General features: G+C 43.4%; 1 protein-coding gene across 1 annotated transcript in view; it reads right to left on the bottom strand.

The window, feature by feature from the left end:
- The window catches only part of ttn.2 (titin, tandem duplicate 2), a 252,950-nt gene that overhangs the window by 66,064 nt on the left and 164,459 nt on the right, over positions 1 to 22,427 (bottom strand). The window contains exons 149-187 of the mRNA XM_067602773.1: positions 22,217 to 22,397; positions 21,800 to 22,102; positions 21,138 to 21,716; positions 20,350 to 20,652; positions 19,281 to 19,437; positions 18,994 to 19,136; positions 18,602 to 18,720; positions 18,278 to 18,455; positions 17,865 to 18,149; positions 17,452 to 17,745; positions 17,049 to 17,348; positions 16,448 to 16,756; positions 16,079 to 16,305; positions 15,673 to 15,987; positions 15,371 to 15,485; positions 14,866 to 15,174; positions 14,573 to 14,754; positions 14,196 to 14,325; positions 13,926 to 14,077; positions 13,360 to 13,507; positions 13,045 to 13,265; positions 12,396 to 12,492; positions 11,629 to 11,925; positions 11,159 to 11,458; positions 10,049 to 10,363; positions 8,695 to 8,915; positions 7,637 to 7,787; positions 7,241 to 7,522; positions 6,847 to 7,149; positions 5,407 to 5,712; positions 5,000 to 5,281; positions 4,266 to 4,453; positions 2,861 to 2,972; positions 2,594 to 2,732; positions 1,818 to 1,981; positions 1,578 to 1,729; positions 1,161 to 1,317; positions 673 to 954; positions 228 to 527 (exon numbers count right to left, since the gene is read on the bottom strand). Of these exons, the coding sequence (XP_067458874.1) occupies positions 228 to 527; positions 673 to 954; positions 1,161 to 1,317; positions 1,578 to 1,729; positions 1,818 to 1,981; positions 2,594 to 2,732; positions 2,861 to 2,972; positions 4,266 to 4,453; positions 5,000 to 5,281; positions 5,407 to 5,712; positions 6,847 to 7,149; positions 7,241 to 7,522; positions 7,637 to 7,787; positions 8,695 to 8,915; positions 10,049 to 10,363; positions 11,159 to 11,458; positions 11,629 to 11,925; positions 12,396 to 12,492; positions 13,045 to 13,265; positions 13,360 to 13,507; positions 13,926 to 14,077; positions 14,196 to 14,325; positions 14,573 to 14,754; positions 14,866 to 15,174; positions 15,371 to 15,485; positions 15,673 to 15,987; positions 16,079 to 16,305; positions 16,448 to 16,756; positions 17,049 to 17,348; positions 17,452 to 17,745; positions 17,865 to 18,149; positions 18,278 to 18,455; positions 18,602 to 18,720; positions 18,994 to 19,136; positions 19,281 to 19,437; positions 20,350 to 20,652; positions 21,138 to 21,716; positions 21,800 to 22,102; positions 22,217 to 22,397 (8,998 nt within the window). The remainder of the gene's footprint in view (positions 1 to 227; positions 528 to 672; positions 955 to 1,160; positions 1,318 to 1,577; positions 1,730 to 1,817; positions 1,982 to 2,593; positions 2,733 to 2,860; positions 2,973 to 4,265; positions 4,454 to 4,999; positions 5,282 to 5,406; positions 5,713 to 6,846; positions 7,150 to 7,240; positions 7,523 to 7,636; positions 7,788 to 8,694; positions 8,916 to 10,048; positions 10,364 to 11,158; positions 11,459 to 11,628; positions 11,926 to 12,395; positions 12,493 to 13,044; positions 13,266 to 13,359; positions 13,508 to 13,925; positions 14,078 to 14,195; positions 14,326 to 14,572; positions 14,755 to 14,865; positions 15,175 to 15,370; positions 15,486 to 15,672; positions 15,988 to 16,078; positions 16,306 to 16,447; positions 16,757 to 17,048; positions 17,349 to 17,451; positions 17,746 to 17,864; positions 18,150 to 18,277; positions 18,456 to 18,601; positions 18,721 to 18,993; positions 19,137 to 19,280; positions 19,438 to 20,349; positions 20,653 to 21,137; positions 21,717 to 21,799; positions 22,103 to 22,216; positions 22,398 to 22,427) is intronic.

Raw genomic sequence — 22,427 nt, forward strand, 5'->3', positions numbered from 1 at the left:
CGCTGGCAGAAAAACTTTTACTTAGTAATGTGTACTAAAATGTTGATTTTGTTCTGTTGTGGGACCCCATTTACAATGAAATGATAAATATAAGAGGTTTATCCTGTGAGTGATGAATTTGAGTATTTTTTTGTTTTCTGTTTCTAGTTGTTAAAACATTCTAAGATCTACTCTCAGTACAAGCACACTAAATTGGCTGTTTAAGTGTTTACTGTGCTGTTACTCACAGAGTGGGTTCATGGCCTTGATGGCCTTTGGTGTCTCAACATATTCGCTGCGGCCGTACTGGTTCTCAGCAGCGACTCTGAACACGTAGGACGTGCCCTCCATCAGGTGCTTCAGCATCATGCTGCGTTTCTTGGATGTGGAGCAGACGGGGACCCACTGAGTGGACGCTGTGTCTTTCTTCTCCACCACGAAGTTAGTAATGCGAACACCGCCATTGTCTTCTGGGTCTTTCCAGGACAGGTAGGCAGAGTCACTCCTCACATCAGACACTCGCAGGTGCTGAATAGGACCAGGTTTGTCTGAGGAAAACACATGATGACTTTTCATGAGGAGCACATACAAGATAAAGTTTACAAAATGTTTTGAATCCATCACAGAGAAGACTGATTAATAGATAATCACACTGATGTTTTCAAAACTAAAATCTGTTTGTGCCATCCTTACCCAGGACCAACACGGTGCAGGTGACAGTCTTTGATCCAGCCGGGTTTTCCACAGTTAGTGTGTAGTCTCCACAGTCACCGCGGTTGCAGAACCTCATCTCCAGCTTGGTGCTGTCCTGTTTGGTCTCAATGTCGGCCCTGGTTGGTACCTCGGCATCGTTCTTCTTCCATATGACGGTGGGGAAGGGCATGCCCTTGATGGTGGCCATCAAAGTGATGTGGGTGCCAGCCATGGCCTTCACCTCCCGGGTCATTCCGGCATCCAGAATCAACTCTGGGGGCTCTGAGGGGGTGGCAGGGTGAAGAAGAGGAACACGAGAAACAATAAGAGGTTAAGTAGTGAGAATCTGTGTATGTTAATTCTGTAATGTTGCATTTTGTGTATATAGCACTTAGCGCACAAAACAATAACAATAACTTTTTGATGTAGTTGGCTGATGAATGTCACCCCTTGTACAGCTTTATTTTAGTAATGAGTGAGTGACTCACCAAGTCTGTCCTGCACTCTGATTGGTTCCTTCAGATTAGCTGGGTCGGACTCTCCGGCAGCGTTGACAGCCATAACTCTGAAGCGGTAGAGAGCACCTTCATCCAGGTTAATCACCTTGAACTTGGTCTCCTGGCAGGAGTCTGGAGTCTGGTTCACCTGAGGACAGCAGCAGGACAGAAAGTCAATATCATATTTAACTTAGAGCAGATTACAAAGGTGGTAGAAAGGTCATAGGGCTATTCACATCAACAGCACATATCCTTTGAGGAGCAGAAATGTGCGCAGGAAAATGTCAAGGAAATCCCTTTAGATTTTGATATTTCTTTTGTACAAGTGGAAAGTTGTCCAGTAAAAGTCAGAACTATAAGCAACCTTCTTTCAAAGTGACCCAGATGAAATATGGACGACCACCTTACCTTGATCCACTCCTCCTCTCCAGCCTTCTGATACTCAAGCAGGTATCCGAAGATCTTTCCTCTGCCGGTGTCAGTAGGCGGTTTCCAGGAAAGAGTCACTGACTCCTTAGTGTGGTCAATGGCCTGCAGGTTCACTGGAGGACCAGGTTTCACTGTAGCACAGGACAAGGAGGGATTAATGTACCGAGCTGATGGAGCAATTGTGGTGAAGTAAAGAAGTGTTTTATGAGCTGAACCTACCGATGGGATCTTTGGCGAAGACGGGTTTTGATGGTGGGCTTGGGTCTCCAGCTCCAACCACATTCTCAGCTCTGACTCTGAACTCATACTCACAGCCCTTCAACAGATCCGTCACCATGTATTCCACCTTCGGGAAGATTCTATCTGTGTTGCAGCGAACCCACCTAGAAGCAGGAACATCTGTTAGCCACTGACAAACATGTCTTTATAATTAGACAACATTACTGTTCCACTTTTTTACAGAGTTGGTCACCGCTGTCTTCTATGTAAGCTGAAAACAGCCGTGATTGATTGAGTTTGTTATCTCAAGACGGAGACTTTAGTCAATAAATCAATTTGTTGATTAATCATTTAAGTCATTCATCAAGCAAAAATGTCAAACATTCTCTGTTTTCATCTCCTCCAATGTTAAGATTCACTTTTTTTCTCTGCATTAATAATTTAATGTCTTTGGTTGTGGACTGGTGGTTGGACAACACAAAACATCTGATGATTTCATCTTGGGCTATGGAGAAATATTATATACATTTTACACATTTTCTGACATTTCATAAATCAAACAATCAATTGATTGATCAAAAAAATTATCAACAGTTCAATTGGTAATAAAAATAATTGTTTATGGCAGCCCTTGATTGAAAACAACTTTCTGATGTGTTGTAGAACTTTTCTGAGTTAGTGTTTGTTCTTTTATAAACCAACAATCCTTTAGGCCATGCTGTGACCAGAACTTCACCCTCCAAACTACCTGTGTCTTTGTGTGTGTGTTTGTCTACCTGTGGGCCATGGTCTCCTTCCTCTCCACGATGTAGCCTGTGATTGGCTTTCCTCCATCTGCGGGTGGCTCCCAGCTGATGAGGGCGGAGTCGTGGTAAACTTCCTTAACTGTGGGTTGTTTGGGAGCATCGGGCACCTCTGTGATGGAAACAAACACAGTCACACTGATCAGACGCTGCAACTTTAAACTCAATACATACAGTAGATAATGAATATCTCTGAATGTTTCTTGATGTAGCTTTGTCAATGTGTTTGTCAGGACTTACTGAAGATGTCTCTGGCCTTGGTCTCGGAAGACAGCAGGGGGTCGCTGATGCCATAGATGTTCTGAGCCATGATCCTGATGATGTACTCACGACCTTCAATCAGTTTAGGCACCTGAAGCAAAAAACAAGTGGAGGATGTCAATAATGAAGAGTTACTATCATGTTTATCGCTGACAGTGGTTGAAGAAGTACTCAGATCCTTTACTTCAGTAAAAGTACCAATACAGAAATGTAAAAATACTCCATTACAAGTAAAAAGTCCTGCATGAAAAATCCTACTACAGTAAAAGTACATAAGTATTCTGAGCTTGATGTAGTTAAAGTATTGCAGTAAAAGTAGTGGTTTGGTCCCTCTGACTGATATATTATTATATATGACATCATTAGATTATTAATAGTGAAGCATCAGTGTTAGAGCAGCATGTTACTGTTGTAGCTGCTGGAGGTGGAGCTAGTTTACACTACTTTATATACAGTTAGCTAGTTTAGTCCAGTGGTTCCCAACCTAGGGGTCGGGCCCCTCCAAAGGGTCAGCAGATAAATCTGAGGGGTTGTGAGATGATTAATGGGAGAGGAAAGAAGAAAAAACAAAGTTCTGATACACAAATCTGTTTTTAGTTTTTGGACTTTTTCTCTAATCTTTGATTTTTGCTGAAATATTGGATCATTTGAACATTTATTGAAATGAAAGCATGTGAGAAGTTTAGAGGGAAAAATCACTATTTGGTGGAGCTGTTAACAACTCATAGACATGTGAAATGTGACCCCGACTTTTTATAACAAGGTATCAAAAAAAGTATAGTTTTTGAAAACTCAGGTAGCGTATCTGCAATAGTATTGAGTAGTAGTGTAGTAGTATGGATACATAACCATAATCATGTTAAATCATTAAGAACAGAATCAGTCACTGTAGTCAATTTAGCCTTATTGTCTGTTCAAATGAGAATATGTCATTACACAAACATATACCACTGTCCATCAATGTTTATACTTAGAATGAGCTCTGGAACATGAAATATGTGAATATTTACAGTTATTCAGTCCCTAGATTTTTTGGGGGGTTATTTCTAAATTATTATTTTCTGGATAGCTGGAATGAAAAAAATGTAATTAAAACAATTTTTTTTTCTTTCCTCAATCCTTTTTCTTTATTTTTGTCCTGTAATTGCCAATCCATTCCTCATTATTTTGTCATTGATGTAATCAATGTATCTTGAATTGTTAGGGGCAGTCTATAGCCCATTGTCCCCTTGAGTCTTATGTTGTGAAGCCTGAGGAGTGTGAGTCTGCTCACCTTGGAGCAAACTTTTTTCCACTTTCTCTACTTTAAACTATCTGGTGTCACATCACTTGTGAATTTCCCTAAAAATTTTCTCTCTGAGCATTTCAGTGCTGAACTGCCCACCTTGCAGGTGGTCCTGGTGCAGGATGAGGTGACAGGCATCCACAAGTCTCTGTTGGTGTCTCTCTTTTCCACAACGTAGTTGGAGATGGCACAGCCTCCGTCGTCCAGAGGGGGGCTCCAGGAGATCACCATGTGGTTTCTGTAGACCTCGTTGAACACCACAGGGCCCTGTGGAGGCTGAGGACGATCTGGCAGGAGGAATAATTCACACAGGTCATTCTCCACATCAGTTTTCTTATATTTGTTTTGCTATTTTTTGTCTTTTAAGGGCATAGGTTTGGTTTCAGAATTGGAGGGGCGCAATTAAGTAAAGTAATATAATATATATAATAGCAATTCACAAATTAGATTGACATTGGTTATTGTGCTTTCCATAATTAAGAGTAGTAACAATAAGAGCTGTGATATTTAGATAGATAATGTTGTATTTGCATCTCTACATGACTGTCCTTTACTGCCTTATCTTTGCCTGATGTTCAGTTATTTTTATGAGGATATTTACTACATAATACAAAGTAAAAGTACAGATTAAACAATATTAATTTTTATGTGACAAACAGGTAGGCACGAGGGGCAAAAACAGTCATCTTTAAGTTGCTGTGAGCGCACGTTAAAGCTGAATTTTCAAGTGGAAATTATGCCCTCAGTTTAACACCAAATTAAAAAAAAAAAGTTCTTCAGAGCAGATTTTAAACTCTGCGTGTGAATCCATTTGAGTTTCTGTGGTGACTCACCGACCACGGTGATGGTGCAGATTCCTGTGCGAGTGCCAGCGGCGTTCTCCACGCTGACGCTGTAGCGGCCGCTGTGTTCTCTCTTGGCCTTGCTGATGTTTAGGCTGAGGTGGCGGGCGGTGCTGTGGAGGCTGATCTCCTCGTCCGCCTTCAGCTCCTCGTCGTTCTTCATCCAGGTGATAGTCGGGGCAGGTTTGCCGCTGTAGCATCCTGACAGCGTGCAGGCGTCTCCCACCTTCACCATCATCTTTTCCCTGCAGTCCAGCTCCACAGTGGGTGGTTCTAGGGGGGCATGGCAAACAAATTCAAGAAGTTTTTTTTTGTATTCCCTGTTTTACTCATTTTTCACACATGGTATGTGATGTTTTAAAACTGAAAAGAGTTTGTTGTCTTGTTGTGTCACTCACCAAGCTCGTCTTTGCACTGGACGGGTTTGGTGATGAAGGACGGTTTGCCCTGTCCCACCTGGTTGACGGCAGAGACTCTGAACTCGTGACTTGAGCCTTCCTTCAACCCGCTCAGTGTGAACTTCCTGTCCATCAGCTTGTTGTCTGCACCCACACGTGTGAAGTTGTCCCGACCAATCATGCGGGACTCCAGGACATACTCTGTGACCTCGGTGCCGCCGTCGTACTTGGGTGGCTTCCAGGCGACGGAGAGGGAGTCCTTGGTGACAGCAGTGACAATCAGGTCCTCTGGACGCTCCGGGACGGCTGGAAGAGACAAAAATAATGAGCTGTGTCACTTTTGTTTTTTTTCCTTTACATCAGGTTGATTTGTTTTTCAGGATCTTCTTGTGATCTAAACTCTAATTAAGACGAATTTCTCACGATACAGAAAAAAGTTTAACAATCAAATCTTGCTTTAGTTTCTGTTTTTGGTTACAGTCTGGCTTTGTGAATTAATATGAAAATGATGGAAAACAAATCAAATAAATGTTTTTACTAATTATAAGGGAAATAAATGTGACTGTATTCAGTTACTTGCTGCTTGGCCTGGAGAGTCTTTCAGCCAGAGCACAGCAGTTCAGTTCAACACTCAAAAATGTGAAATTTGTCTACAGGCAAGAATACAATCCCAACATATATGAGAAATAAAGTTTCCAATAATAAATGATGATTAATTGATATTTACTTTAAATGGAAAAGTTGAAGGAAATTAATCAGAAAATCAACAAGTCTTTGTAATGAAATAAAACAGAACTTTATCTTTATTTATCTCTATAGTTAATACCAAATTAGTGCATTTGACACTCCTAAAATTCAGGATGTATTAATAGAGGCAATGGTAGGACTTTTTAAAAACTCTGTCCAACTGCTAATTCTGCTTCTGAAGAAATCAACTAATTCTGACAAAAAAATAAAACACATCAAATCAGCTGCTTTGAAAGAACCCAAGACCTTGTAAATTAAAATTTTGGACAATTTGATCTGATGCCTGACATTTTAAGACATTTCATGGATTGTTAAAAATGATATCTGAACTGCAGATAAGAAATATCTGCAATGCTTTATTTTACGGGTCCGTAACCTCCGCAAAATTTACAACATACTTCCTGAAAATCACTCTGTAATCCAGTAATAATTATAGGGAAAATAGAGACAACTAACTTCAGAACTGGTACATTTAATTCAGAATGCATAGTCCAGAGTGAGAACACAGCAGTCCAGTTTAACAAGCAAAACTGTGACCATTTTTTCCCTATAAGAAGCAAAAACTTCTTGGGAATGGCGAGGAAATTATTCAGAAATGATGGACCTGTAAAATAAAGTGTTACTGAAATATCAAATATCTTCCACAGCGCTGTAAATGTCTGTTTCCTGAATGTACGACAGATGGAGACTTACAGATGGGGTCCTTGATCATCACCATCTTGTCTGTCTCGATGAAGGGTCCCATGCCGATGATGTTCTCTGCTGCGATCCTGAAGAAGTATCCCTTGCCGTCGATGAGGCCCTGCACCACAGCATTGTTCCTTGTCACCGTATAGGACACTGAGGTCCAGCCCATGCGGTCCGACTCCCTCTTCTCGATGATGTAGTTGGTTACGGCGGAGCCGCCGTCATCTTCGGGGGAGTACCAGGTAAGCTTGCAGGAGTCGGTGGTCAGGTTCTCGCCGGCGAAGGGGAGACCGACTGGTCCAGGGACATCTGGAGGAACAAGCAATGGACAGTCAGAAATAATGTTTTATTGTTTCACTGCTCATATTTTTAGAAGATCGTTGTGGTTACGTTGACTCACCCAGAACCTCCACGATGACGGCCTTCTTCCTCTCTCCGCCCTCGTTCTTGGCTCTCAGGGTGTAGATGCCCTGGTGCTGGCGTCTGCAGTTCTTGATGACCAGAGAGTTGGAAATGCCCGTTGTTTCCACCACGGCCTCCTTGGGTACATCGCCGTCGTCTCGGCACCAGGAGATCTCTGGGGCGGGCTTACCGGAAACGTAGGCAATGATGCGGATGGTGCCACCAGCGTGAATCACGATCCTCTCCTTCACCGAGGCATCCAGGTCCATCTCAGGAGGAACTGAAGGAGAAGGTGACAATTAAAAAAAATGTTCTTATCATTAGAAAGCACTTCCTGCAGTGCTGACAGATTAAATCAAATTCCTCACACTTCATAGGTGGATCAGAAGCTTACTTGTTCTGTCTTTGACCTCGATCAGCTCAGACACAAGTCCTGGCTCGCCGACGCCGGCGGCATTCACAGCTCGGACTCTGAAGCGGTACAGACCGCCTTCCTTCAGTTCAGCCACTACAAACTTAGTTCCTCTGATCTCTGTGTCCTTCGCCTGGAGAGTGAAGAGGAACATCAGGACAGCTTGAGCAAAACTGGATTTTAGTGGCCAACGCCAATATTTTAACAAATAGTCTTTTTTTTTTTATGAACGCATAACATAATCTTTCTCAGATACGCACTGAGCAGGACAGTGCTCCCTGATGGACAAACTGTGTAACTGTTTCTAAATGAGAAGTTTTGTTTTTATGTTTTTTTTTTGGAATCTCTCAAAGGAGAAAAAAAAATCTGTTGTGTCAACAAACAAAGATTTTATTTACATATTGTGCTCATTAATGGCTGTTTCTGTGGATGGAGAAACAATTGACCAATCACAGCTTTGTAGGCGGGATTATAATGGAAACATCTTCTTGTGCCACAAAAATGGTCAAGCATGAATGAGACGGATGCAGGTTTGTCATAAATTGACTTACAGATGTTAATGTTAAACAACTGTGTCGACTGGAAACTCACCTGGTTGAATCATCAGGACAAAAGATGAACAACTGTGTTAGAAAATATCTGGTTCTTTGATAACAAGAATCGTGCAGATCATAAAATCAGCTTTCTCTTTAGCGTCTGCCCGCCGTCAGTGGCGCCCATCACCGAATTTTACACTCAGTGACTGGCTGTTTGTTCCTGAAATGCACCTTGGGAGTCGTAGTTAACCTTTACCCCACAATCTTTACGTCCATAGCGTCAACCTATCAGAGAACCAGATATCTTCTGACAGTTGTTCATCTTTTGCTCTGATGTTTCAACCATGAGAGTTTCATGTTGATTCAAACTATAGAGGAGAAAGAATCAAACATGAACAAGATTTTTACTTGTGAAGCCAGCGGCGCCTGAAATATCTCCTCCCACTTCACAGCTCTACATCTAGACCTGATGACATCAGCCTCATCAGTTGTTTGTTGTTTTACCTTCTCCCAGCTCTCGTCGCTCTCGGGCTCCTTCTCCTCCTCGTCGCTCAACAGGAGCTTCCTCTGAGCTTTCTTCTCCTCCTCCTCCTTGTTCACTTCCTTGAATTCCACAATGTAGCCGGTGACCTTTGACCCTCCGTCTATCACAGGAGGGATCCACTCCAGCTCCACTGTCGACTTTGTCCAGTCTGTCACCTTTGGAGTGGGTGGACCAGGAGGCGCTGCACACACACACACACACAAACACACACAGGTAAATAAATCAAGTATCATGACAATATAATGAAGACAATAAAATGTTTTGGCTGAACAGTGAATTGAAGCAGATCTGAGCCTCCAGACCACAGTTTATAGATAACACTGATGATGATGCTAATGCCAGACCGGGATACAGATGATGAGATGATCCTAGGTAGTGTACAGTGGCTTTTTACAGCTTTCTCTGAAAACAGCTGCTTGCTGCGGCCCAAAACAACGCTATGAGAGCACTGAGAGTGAACCAAAACAGTAAAGTTGCAGTCGGACAGATAAACAATGAGCTGAAACTCACTATAATGCTCCGTAAAGCCGAGAGGAGCTGCAGAGTAGCTGATAATTCTCTGTAGGTTCATCACTACGAGTAACACATTACACACTGACAGATCAGACTGTGGAGTTACAGAAATATAGATTATAGACGCTTCAAGTAAAAAAAAAAGGTTACATTCAAGTAATTATTGTGCATCTGCCAGAGTTTCCTTATTTGTTTATTTACTTTTTTTTTTTTTTTTTTTATTGCGTTGCATTTGTCCAGTGTTTGAGTTGTAGTGGGCAACAGGTGTCTCTGTCCATTCACTTCATTTATTTTGGTTTTGTTTTTGGTGCATATGTGTATCTATGTTCATACACATGTATATTCTTATGGTTAATGTTTGCTAGCCTGCTAACAGTAGCATAAATTTTGTTATTGTTATGCGCACTCACCCCCCCCAGTCTCTGTCAACGGCAGAGTGGTGGAGAGGGTGGACTATTTCAAATATCTGGAAGTTAACATCCACAAGGACATGACATGGGCTAGCCACACCACTCCTGTCCCTTCTTCTGCTGAGCCACAGAGAGCCTGCTGACAGGCTGCTTTACCAGCTGGTACAGCAGCTGCACCAGCATGGACTGCATGGATAATATATCCCTGTCCTCATATTTATATGCCTTATATATATTTATTTACTGTTTCTGTAATAGCGCATCCTAGTGAAAGAATTTCACACGAGTGTACTTGTACAACCGGCGTGACAATGAACATCTTGACTTTTGTAATCTTGAGTTAAAATGATTGGCGACAAACTGAAAGCACATCTCAGTGTGTCTCTCTTACCGATGGGGTCTCTGCAGAGCACAGGGTCGGAGGGCGGGCTGGGCAGGCCACAGCCGGCGGCATTGACAGCGATGACTCTGAACTGGTACATGGCGCCCTCCAGCAGGCCGGTGACGTCCCAGTAGTTGCCCAGCGGCAGCGCTCGGATCGGGTCTCGGTTCACTCGGATCCAGCGTTTGCTGGTAGTCTCCTTCTTCTCAATGATGTAGCCGGTGACGGAGGAGCCGCCGTCGTACTTGGGCTCCTCCCAGTTGACAGTCATGGACTCCAGACAGACGTCCGTCACTGTGGGCTTCTCACACTGACCCGGGACAGCTGCATGGGGAAAGGACATCGATCATCAATACATCAGATATAGGAGGCAGGAAGTATTGATCTCTGAAGGCTTTTGGTTGTTGAACTGCACTCAGCCTCGGTTTAATGTACTATACTGATAATTATATTAATGAACTATAAAAAGATAAACATCACATGCTACTTCCTGAAATGACAACACTTTGTTAATCAAGATAAATTAAATAAAAGTACATTTTTAAGTAGGTTTTTAAAGAATCCTGTTTTCTGATTGGCTGGATGGCATGAGTGTTTTTAAGCTGTGATGGGGAATCCTCATCATTATTCTGCATTAATACTCAGACAGAGATGAAGTAATAATGGTCTTTATATTACAAATTCCATGAAAACAAAACTAATTTGGACATATGAAAACATTTAGAGAAGAGGAAACTGGAAGTAATGATGGAAAAAAAAATCTCTTGGAAGTGGATACTTTCAGCTGTTACACTACATCGCCACCTACTGGTCAGAAGAGCAAAGTGATGACAAACATAATGGCGACACAAAGATTAGAAAGAGCTCACTGACCCAAGACATGAAGAGACTATACTTATGTTTTGAGTATTTGTCAATCTCAGCTGTACGGTTATAAAGAAATAATGTATTTTTCAGTTAACCGCATGCTCCTTCTTTCATTATAAGGATTATATACTGTAGTATTGATAAAGTGTTGGTACAAACAAAAACTTTGAGCATTTTTTTGTGAACTGCAAAGCTACTTAAGGATGAAACTGACAGTTCAGGAGGTTTCCACACAGACTGATCTGAACTCACTGAAGAGGTTTCTGGCCTTCTCCGGCTCGCTGACCAGAGGCGGCCCGACTCCAAACTTGTTCTGGGCCATGATTCTGAACTCATACTCGTGGTTCTCCGTCAGCCGGGTCACCACATAGGAGCATTCTTTGGGGTCATTGGAGACGTGGACCCAAGACTTCCTGTTTTCTTCACGCTTCTCAATAACATAGTTGGTGATCTTGGAGCCGCCATTGTCTGTGGGTGGGTCCCAGGCCAGGCCGATCCTCTCTGCAAACACCTCTGTGAATTTGACTGGTCCGATGGGTGGGCCAGGAGGTCCTGCAGGAGGCAACAGTGAAAATGTTCACACAGCATTAATGTAGGATCTTCAACCACTGACTTATTATCAAACCAGTCATTATTTAATTCTCTGGTGACTGACCAATTAGTGCTAAAATGACATTTTCTTTACATTTGTCTCGTTATAACTTAAGGTTTGTGTCTCTCACCCAGCACGGTGAGCTTGATGTCCTTGGTAACTGTGCCCAGGCTGTTGCTGGCTGTCAGACTATAGAGGGCGCTGTCGTGCCTGCTGGCGTCCTGGATCAGCAGTGTGCACTTGTCCTGTGTCACCAGTTTGTTCATGTGCTGGTCGTAGTGGATGGCAGCCTTCTCCTCAGGTTTGGCCAGGCTGGCCTTCTGCCAGGTGAGCGTGGGGAATGGACAGCCGCCCACCTTTGCCACGATGCTGACATCACAGCCCTCCTCGCCCTCCATGGCCTCACGCAGCTCGATGGTGGGAGCACCTACAGGAAGAGATGAGACGCTTTATGAAAACATCAATGAGAAACTAATCAGCAGCACACATCTAAATGTTCAAAATTCTTTCTGAGGCTCAAAGTTATCTATATGCTATAGAAACATTTATATCAAAAGAAAATATCTCTCAAAATAAATGGATGAAGTCACCTGTCACATGTAACGTTTGGTCAGTTACATGATAAATTGAGTGACAGAAAACAAATTGGCAACTATTTCAATAATCGAATAATTTCAGCCAAAAATGCCAATATTCTTAGGTTCCACCTTCTCAAATGTGAGGATTTGCAGCTTTTCTTTGTCATGTACAACAAGAAATTGATATATCTAGTATATACTTTTGACTATTTGCAAATTGAGGACATCACTTTGGGAGAAGTTCCTTTCTTTCGCTATTTTCTTCCATTTTCTAGACTAATTGTGAATGACAATAATCGTTAGTTGCAGTGGGACTCACAAGTCTGATCCTTGATGACCATTGGTCCAACAGTGGCGGAGGGACGGCTGGGTCCGGCAGCGTTCACAGCTTTCACTCTGAACTCGTACTCTCCTCCCTGCAGATCAAAGACAACACAGTCAGCGATGAGTCCGGTTTAAACTTCACTTCAACGTCTTTATAGCAAATTGATTCATCATGAGCAATCAAACTCCTGTTGTTATATGTTTCCTCTGCATGTAATTTCACTGACAATGATTAAACATTGCTAGCAGGATTCAGTATCTTGCAGAATGTGTATAAAAGCCCAAATGGCACCAGGCGATTTACAGGTTTGATTCTGTGTTTTTGTTTGTTTTGTTGGTGAATATGTGGTATATGTGTCGGTTGTTTTATGACACAATAAAAGCAAATCAAACCAAACTTTTTGTTTCAAACAGGAAGATTTCAGTGTCCATCACTTGCTGTTCTTTAGCTGAATGTCCAGTTTCCATTCTGGGCCAATTGTGTTTTCTATGTCACAGTACTAATAAGTAGTAAACTTTATGTGCATAGCGCAATGACTAAACACACGCACAGGTAAAATAATAAAAATAGACCTCATAGTTGAAATGATACAGATTTTAAGTACTAGTAAAGTGAGAGCAGTGTGATCCCTCAAAGGACCAACCTCCTTCAGGTCCTCCACCACAAAGGTGAGCTCCTCCACATCTCTCTTGTTGCACTGCTTCCAGGTCTCCTTCTCTGTGCCGCTGGTGTCCCAGCTCAAACGCTCGATGATGTAATGCTTGATGGGAGAGCCACCGTTGTTTTTGGGAGGCTCCCAGGTCAGAGTCACGGTGTTCTTCGTCACCAGGTTGACCTTCAGTTTGGTTGGGGGGTCGGGTGGGTCTGAGGAGGAGGGAGATAATCATTAGACACAGAATAATTCCAGTAAATGGTTTGTGCAGTCACTCTATAGTTGGAATAGTAAGTGTATCCTCACAGATGGGGTCTCTGGCCCGGGCGGGTTCAGTGGTGACAGTGTACGGGCTGAATCCAAGTCTGTTCTCAGCTCGGACTCTGAACAGGTAGTCCTGTCCCTCCAGCAGGCCGGGGACTACGAAGGCCTGGCTGGCACAGGCTGCATTCACCTGATAACAAATCAATCATCCCTCAGTTAATCAATCACAAACTGCAGGATTTATGTTGAATTCAGTCGATCGATTAATTGATAATAATAAACACAAAGACATTTTGTAAAATTATTTTTTTAAATCCTCTGTTTTTCACTTGATTGAGCTAAGCTAGCAGCTTCCCACTGTTTCCTGCTAAGCTAGGCTAAACATATCCTGGTACATGGGTATGATCTACTAAAATTCAAATGCCCAGTGCAGTTGCCAAAGCTAAAACTATTCAATGAAAGCAATTCATTTTCTAAAATAAAAAGTACTTGAAATAAACTTGGACACTTGGTGGATTAAAAACAAACTCATAATAAAATGGAATAATGAAACAAAACCTTAATTGAGAAATTGAAATTTCAATAACTTGGTCTAATAGACTGTTTACCTTGGTCCAGGCCTTGTCAGTGACACATTTCTTCTCGATATAGTAGCTCTTGATTCTTTCACCTCCATCATTGTCAGGCAGTTTCCAGATCAGCCTCATGGTTGACCGGGTGATGTCTGTCACCCTCAGGTCCTTCGGAGGCCCGGGGACATCTGCACCCGAGACAAAGTACAGTCAATAAAGCAAACATTGCCATACTCTGTAACTGAAGACACTCAGTAGCAAAGGAGAAGCTTATAGACGGTTTATATACAAACAGCAAAGACATACCGAGAACATTAACTCTGACGTTTACGTGTTTCTGTCCAGACTTGTTCTTGGCTGTGATGGTGTAGCGTCCAGAGTGGCTCCTCAGACTGACAGGGACTATCACAGTGGACGTGGTCTCTGTGGACTCAACCTGAGTAAATAAAAACAATTAGACGAAAATTAGACTAAAAAGTAGAGCATGAAATTTAATAGAAAACTGTGTAAAAGATAGAAGTGTTCTATAAAATGTAGAATTACAAAAAAAGAATTACAAAATTTAATAAAGACTTCATTGATAATTTTTCTTCGTTGGGACTATTTTTCAGAGGAGGGTGATGAAAATTGAGATTTTACTGGAAACATGAAGAGAAGCATTGTGTTGCTGTGTAGCCTCTCACCTCTGAGTCAACCGGCAGTGTGTGAAGTTTGTTCTTCTTGTGTGACTTGGCTTTGCCTTGGAAGTCCCAGGTCACCTTGGGAACAGGGCGGCCCTTGATGGTGGCGGGTATCCTGATAGGATCTCCAGCACGTATACAAAGCAGGTCGTCAGCTTGTACGTTGATAGTGATAGAAGGTGCGACTGTTGGGAGGAGAAATATTAGTGAAAACATCAGTGATGGACCGAGAGACTTTTGTCTGTGATGAAAGTTGATGTTTACTTATTTCAGTGGGACTTTAAAAAAGGACTTACGGTGGACATCCTCAACCAGAACCTCACTGGTGCGGGGGCTGGGATCAGACTCGCCAATGTCATTGACTGCGATTATCCTGAAGCGGTAGCGTTTGAGCTCACGGAGGCTGGGCACAGTGAACTCAGTGGTGGGGTGCAGGTTCTCGGGATCGTTGACACTCACCCAGTCTGACGTACCCTCATCCTGGATCTGGATGATGTAGCCCTTGATAGGGCTTCCTCCATCCCTCTCTGGTGGCTTCCAGGACAGTGTGATGCTGTACTTTGTCTTATCAACCACCTCAGGAGCGGCAGGCATACTGGGAGGAGCTGGAAGATAGGGTGGCAGTTTGTAAACACAGTTTCCATTTTTGGGGAAATCTAATTTATCATCTCCCAAAATACAAAGAGGACATCTATTTGTCAAAGACTTATCTACCTAGAATTGAACTCAAATTGTTTACAGTTATATTTTGATGTGCTGTAATCTTGTTGGTCAGCAACAGACAGTAGTTTTTATACTCACTCAGAGGGTCGACAGCAAAGGCAGAGTCAGATGGTGCACTGAATGGTCCAGTTCCTGCAGAATTGCAGGCAGCAACCCTGAATTCGTACTCATTTCCTTCAATCAGACGAGTCACCTGGAAAGCACAGAGAGGAACATTTTAAAAGAACCAGGGCCAAGTAATAAACAATCACTTTTCTTTTGGTGATCAGAACAAAATCCTGTGACTCATTGACTTAACCTCCAAGAGATCTCCAACTTTTTATTTTCCACTTAAAACATTAATTTTGTGCTAATGCAAAAACAAAGCACCAGCAACTCACCTGGTACTCCCAGCCTTTCATACTCCGCTTGGTGACTGGCATCTTGTTGACTTTGGCCCAGTAGCTGGTGCCTTTCTCCCTCTTCTCCAGCCAGTAGCCAATAATCAAGGATCCACCATTATCTCTGGGAGGCTCCCAGCTCAGGGTCATGGAGGTCTTGGAGTGCTCGATGATAGTGGGTTTCTCTGGTGGGCCGGGGAGGCCGAAGGGGTCTTTGATAAGGACGTCCTCTGTTGTGCAGGGGTCAGACTTACCATAGCGGTTCTCAGCTCGTACTCGGAACAGGTATGTCTTGTTGGTGTCCAGGTTCCACACCTGTAGGAGAGGGAGGAAGTAGAGTCAAATAAGACTTAAAGGCCTGTGAGAACCACATTATTATTATTATGATTATGTCATCAGGACATACCCCATATTTCCTTTCAATGATGCTGTTGGTAACCTCCACCCACTGTGGTTCAGGTGGAGCTTCCTCTCCCTCTTCCAACTCTGGCTCCTCTGTTATCACGTCCTTCTTCTCAACAATGTAGTTTGTCAGTTCGCTGCCACCATCATCCAGCGGTGCTTCCCAATGGAGGTAGCAAGACTGCGCCTTGATATTGGATACTGTCACATTTCTGGGAGGAAGTGGCCGGTCTGAGAGGAGAGCAGAAGTTAATTTAGGGAGCTGTCAGCTGGATATTGTGTAACTGTCACAGACTATAATATATTCTGTTTAATTAACTGTATGTCCTGTCTTTTCTGCCTCTGATTGCATCAGTAGCAAGTTTTGACTCACCCAGCACTAGGACGGAGATGGTGTGCTTGGCTGAGCCCATGTTGTTGGAGGCAGTGACAGTATAGCTGCCACGGTCCTTCCTGTTGGCATCTGGGATGGACAACGTGGTCTTGCAGTTCATCCTACCAGTCTCTACCGTCTCCATCAGCAGAGTCTCAGTTGGCTTCTCAATCACCACGTCATCCTTGGACCACTCAACCTTGGGGATGGGGAGGCCTAGGACGTCAGCGGGGATCTCGATAGGCTCGCCTCTCTTCACAGTAACGGAGTCGCCCTTGAAATGCTTCAGCATGTGGATCTCAGGAGCAACTGAGAGGGACAAGACAGAACAAAAGAAATCAGAAAAACTCTAAAACTAAAGGTCCCACAGGCTAACATGCCATCACTGGAAAGATTCCTGAGGTGACACCCTTTAGAAAAAACACTGCTCCCTTTTAATAATTTAAAGTTGTCTCAAGAAAAACCTACCTTCATCCCTTAATTATAAAGAGGAAAATACACGGTTATTCTAATTTCAAAATGTTTCTAGATTTGTTCGGTTCTTAATGAAATGAAAATGTCGAAATTCGTATTCAAAATGATTTCAAATATTCACACTTACCTTCATCGTCTTGGATGACCACAGTCAGTGGGATGGATGGCTCACTCTCTCCAATCAGGTTGGCACACTTGATCCTGAACTCATACATAAAGGCCTCGTCCAGACCCTCCACTGTCATGGTCATGTTGGGGCAGATCTCTGTGTTGCAGGGCTCGAAAGCCTGCTGGTCGTGCCTCTTCTTCTCCACAAAGTATCCGATAACAGGGCTGCCGCCGTCATTGCGAGGTGGCCTCCAGGCAAGTGTGATAGAGTTCTTGGTGCGCTCGGTGTAGTGGAACTTCTCGGGGTATGATGGTGGCCCTGCAGAACCAGCAGATTTTATATTTAATATTTTAAAACAGTGAGGTCTCTTCACAAAAGATCATTTTTGTTGTGATAAAAATCAATTGATTTTAGGTCTCACCCTGTGGGTCCACAGCCTTGATGGGTCCCAGCTCGACAGGCGGGCCCAGGCCATACTTGTTCTTGGCGATGACGCGGAACATGTATTCCTGTCCCTCCATGATGCCCACGCACTCACACTTGGACGAGGCAGTTTCAATGGGCTGCCTCCATGTGTGCATCTTGGCATCTCTGCGCTCCACAACAAAGCCGGTCAGGTCACTGCCTCCGTCATCTTCAGGGTCATCCCAGTTCAGGAAGATCATCTTGCGAGTGACGACCACTGGCTTCAGGTCTGTGACAGGTCCGGGGACGTCTATGGCGAAAGCAACATTTTCCTTTAGTGTTCTTTTTATCCATAGCATCTATTTACTGCAAGTTTACTGTTGATTTTCATCATTAAGTCCTGCCACAAATGCCAGCACTTCTACTCACCCATGACCTCCACTCTGGCAGCGGCAGATTTGGTGCCACTGGGGTTGCAGGCAGAGATCTGGTATTTGCCGCTGTCCTTCCTCTGGATGTTCTTGATTGAAACAATGCTATTGTTGCCCTCTGTGAGGATCGCCACACGATCTTTATCAGGTTTGCCATCATCCTTCGTCCAAGTGATGGACGGGTAGGGTTTACCAGTGACTGTGGCAGGCAAACTGAGTGTCTCTCCTGCTCTGATGATCACGCCTTGCTTGATGGTCAGGTCCATTTCAATCACAGGTATCTCTGTGGAAGGGAATGAACCAGTACCCAAGAAAAGAATGCACCAACAAGAGATTAGTTGACATTAAACCTAAATAAATTCCACTCTTGCTCTCCTTATTTTTAACCCTTTCTTGATTTTTTCAGCTGACCTGCAGGATTCTTGACATAAACAGACTCCGTGAACCCTGGTGTGCCCTCTCCAGCAGCGTTGCATGCGATGACTCTGACCAGGTATTTTGCTCCCTCACGGACTCCATAGACAGTAAAAGCCCGCATCTTCCAGGGACGCTCAGTAGACCTGGACCAGTCTTTAGTACCAGCCATGGCCTGAAAAACACCATTGAAGAGAGAAACATCAGTCTGTGTCGCAGAGGGGAGTAATATATATTCTGGACATGTTTCTGAGTTCTGAGTATAAAACTTTAAATGTGATACTGGTACATAGCTGAGATCAAGACTATTTGTGATCTGACCTTATCCACGTGGTATCCCAGAATCTCTCCTCCTCCATTGTCGGCAGGCGGGTCCCACTCCACGTCGATGGAGAGGTCAGTAGTTGCCACCACTCGGGCAACTGGTGGCCCAGGAGGCACTAAACGGTCACAAACACACACAAATCAGACATGTTAACTCTGAGACCAAGTTCCATAGACAGTATCTTCAGGAGTCTAGTGTTCCCCTGTCTAAGTGTTTTCGACTAGTATTTTTACAGGATGCAACTATTTCAGAGAAGGGGAGGACACATGAAAAGTATCATGACAACAAAGCATTTGGTGATTACTATACATTATTATGTATTCCTCCAATTTGACAGAAATGGAAACAACATAAAAGTCATACAGACAGTTTAGACTAGTTTACGTACAGATCGGGGCCTGAGCTGTCTTGGGGTCAGAGGGGATACTGAACTGTCCGGGGCCAGCCTGGTTTTCAGCCGCCACCCTGAAGATGTAAGTCATCCCCTCCAGAAGACCTTCAACGTTCAGCTCAGTGTCAGGGATGATATCTCTGTAGACCAGGACGCAGGAGAATAAGACAACACAGCAAACAGATTTTCCCTGAAATATGCCCAGACATATCTCCATACAAATCTGCCAATACTAATGCTAACTTTTGAGTCAAAGGCAAGAGAGAAAACAGGAGTTCCTTCACCTGTTGACACGAGCCCAGTGGGAGCTGTTGATCTCACGGCGTTCCACCCAGTATCCCAGGATGGGGCTGCCATTGTCGTTTGGCTCATTCCAGATGACCAGCATACTGTGGGCTGTGATGTCATCAATCTCTGGCTTTTCAGGAGCCTCAGGAGGTTCTGAGGAGGAGAGAGGCACAGCAGATAAAAGGTGAGTCATATTTGATTCATGCTATTTTGTCTTCAAGCTCAAATATATGTTGCAAGTCTTAAATAGCACCCAGAAGTTGAATAATGCACATAATTGATACACATGGGTGTGGAAGTTGGACCCATTGACTTCCATGTAATTAGAATAATTTTTGAAAACACTATAAACAAACAGCTCATCATTACTTACTTTTACTTAAAATACAATATTTCATTCTAATTTGTTATCTGAAATGTCACAATGTCTACTTGATGCTACTGCTTCCAATAGCTACTTGCTATTTAGCTTACTTGCTAGCCAGACAAATTATTAATTTAGTTAGTTGTTGTTTAATTGTTAAATTGTTTAGAAACAATGTAGAGAGACTATAAGTTTATAGCTTTGTAATATGTGACTTAAATGGTTAGCTAACATAGATGCATGCTAAGAAAGATGGTAAGCTATCAAAAATGGAAGCCTCACAAAACTAAGAAACGGGTTATGCAAACAAAAAGGAGCAATTTGTTCAAAACTTAAAACATATTTATCAAAGCAAAAATCAATATGAGTAAAACTGCAGAATGCAGGAACATCCAATATTGAATGTGGAAATTAATGTCAGTTGGCTCGGCTTGTAAACCCTTTCATTTATGAGTCACAGAAGAAAAAAAACATATTAAGACATATAAATATAGGATTAGATGTGTGTGACTAATTAATTTACTAATAATACTAATACTAATACTAATAATTTGCTACTACTAATTAAATCACTAATTCAAATGAATACAGTGCCTCTTACATTCCATATAGTCAGTGCCATTGGGAGTACTTACCTCCCAAATTGGAAATCCACATAAGATTACTTGAGTAAAAATAATTGTTTCTAAATATCAACATACCGAAGGGATTCTTTGCAATGAGTGGTTTGGAGATGCAGGGTGGACCAGCGCCGAACTTGTTCTCAGCCACAACCCTGAAGATGTACTCCTTCTTCTCGATAAGTTTGGGCACCAGGTAGCGGCATCCTCTTAGCGTCGAGGTTACGCTGCTCCAGCCAATCTCCAGCTTCGAGTTGTCCTTCTTCTCCAGTGTGTAGTTGAGGATCTCACTGCCGCCATCATCCATAGGAGGATCCCACTTGCAGATCACTGAGTTCTTCCTCACCTCCTCAAATCGGAAGTTCACCGGAGGCCCAGGAGTGTCTGTGATAGATAGGTGAGATAGTCAGTGTTTTTAGCCTCTGAAATTCCACTTTCACTGACAACAATTAATTATTTTCACTAATTAGTAGTGAATCTGTTATATGTATTTTATAGCCACAGTAGCGGTGTGGCTTCAGAGGTGTTGATCTGTTGGTCAGTCCACCACTTTGGTAAAAGTGATGACAAATGTCCTTCACAATTGACCAAAAACTAAAAGTTTTACTATATTTTAAGATGTCTGACTTTGACTGATAGTCATGTTGTAACAATCTCACAGTGGTCTTAGATCTGCTTTTGAAACGTTGTTTATGTTTACATGTAATCCTGTTTCTTCAAATTATACTTAAAGTTAAATGTGTTTAAATTTGTTAAAAACTCTATATTTGCCTTTAAAATGTATGCACCTATCTACATAATTATACTGGGAAACGCCAGACACATAAATTACATTTAAATGTAATGTCAGAATAGAGTTAAATTCCTACCGAGCACATTGACCTCGCAGGTAGCGGAGGCGATGCCGTGGTCATTCTCCACCTTCACCATGTAGACGCCATGGTCAAGACGGATCGAGTCCGTGATTACAACGGAGGACGTGCCCCTCCGGCTGTTATCAATGGACAGTCGTTCGGTCAGCGTCGGGTAGTCGGTCTCCTCCACCTCGGGCTCCACCACCTCCTCCTTCTTCTCCTCTGCTTCCTTCTTCTCCTCCTCTTTCTTCTCCTCCTCTTTCTTCTCCTCCTCCTTCTTCTCCTCTCCTTCTTTCTTCTTCTCCTCCTCCTTCTTCTCCTCCTCCTTCTTCTCTTCTCCTTCCTTCACCTCTGCGTCCTTCTTCTCTCCCTCACCTTCCTCCTTCTTCTTTTCTTCCTTCTTCTCCAACTTCTTCTTCAGGGGTCTCTCAGGCCTCTTGCGGAGTGGTTCAGGTCGGATGATCTTGTTGTTCCAGTACCAGGTGATCTGAGGGTATGGTGAGCCGGAAATATTGGCGTCCAGGCAGATCTGGCAGCCTCGCCTCACGTTCAGGCCAGACTGCAGGCTGCCGCTCAGGAACACTTTCGGAGGATCTGAGAAAGAACAGAGAAAGGTGAACATAAAGTTCAGCAGTAAACATGGCGACGTTAGAAGAGGGAAGTGAAAAAATCCTTACCAACAGCGTCCGATGCTTTGACAAACAGCGTGCTGCGAGATGGCTCGCTGACCCCCGCTGCATTTTCAGCTTTGACTCTGAAGGCGTAGCTCTTGCCCTCCGTCAGCCTTCTGACAGTGTAGGACAGGACAGGCACCAGGAAGTCATTGCACCTCTCCCACTTGTCCTCGCCCTTCTGCTGCCTCTCCAGGATGTATCCCATGATCTTGGAGCCACCATCGTACATTGGAGGCTTCCAGGTCAGCGTGATGGTGCTAGATGTGGGGAACTGGGTCTCCACGTCCACCGGTGGGTCGGGGGGATCTGGAATGAGACGGGACACAATGTGGATTTCAGTTAAATTTCTACTGAACATAAACTGTCATTTACATATTAATTGCATCATACCATAAATTAAATGTCATGGTGTTTGCTTACGTTTCTGGTCCTGGGCGATGACTGGGTGACGGAGCTCGACGAACTCTCCTCCTCCGATCTTGTTCACGGCCTGGACTCTGAAGTAGTACTCTCCATTAGGGATCAGGTCTTTGATGGGCCAGCTCACCTTATTCTCCCCTGACATCTGGTTGATGTATGTCCTCCTGCCGGCCTCACGCCGCTGCCAGAGAGCACAGGAAAACATGAACAA

Source organism: Thunnus thynnus, chromosome 11, assembly GCF_963924715.1.
Source record: "Thunnus thynnus chromosome 11, fThuThy2.1, whole genome shotgun sequence".
NCBI lineage: Eukaryota > Metazoa > Chordata > Actinopteri > Scombriformes > Scombridae > Thunnus > Thunnus thynnus.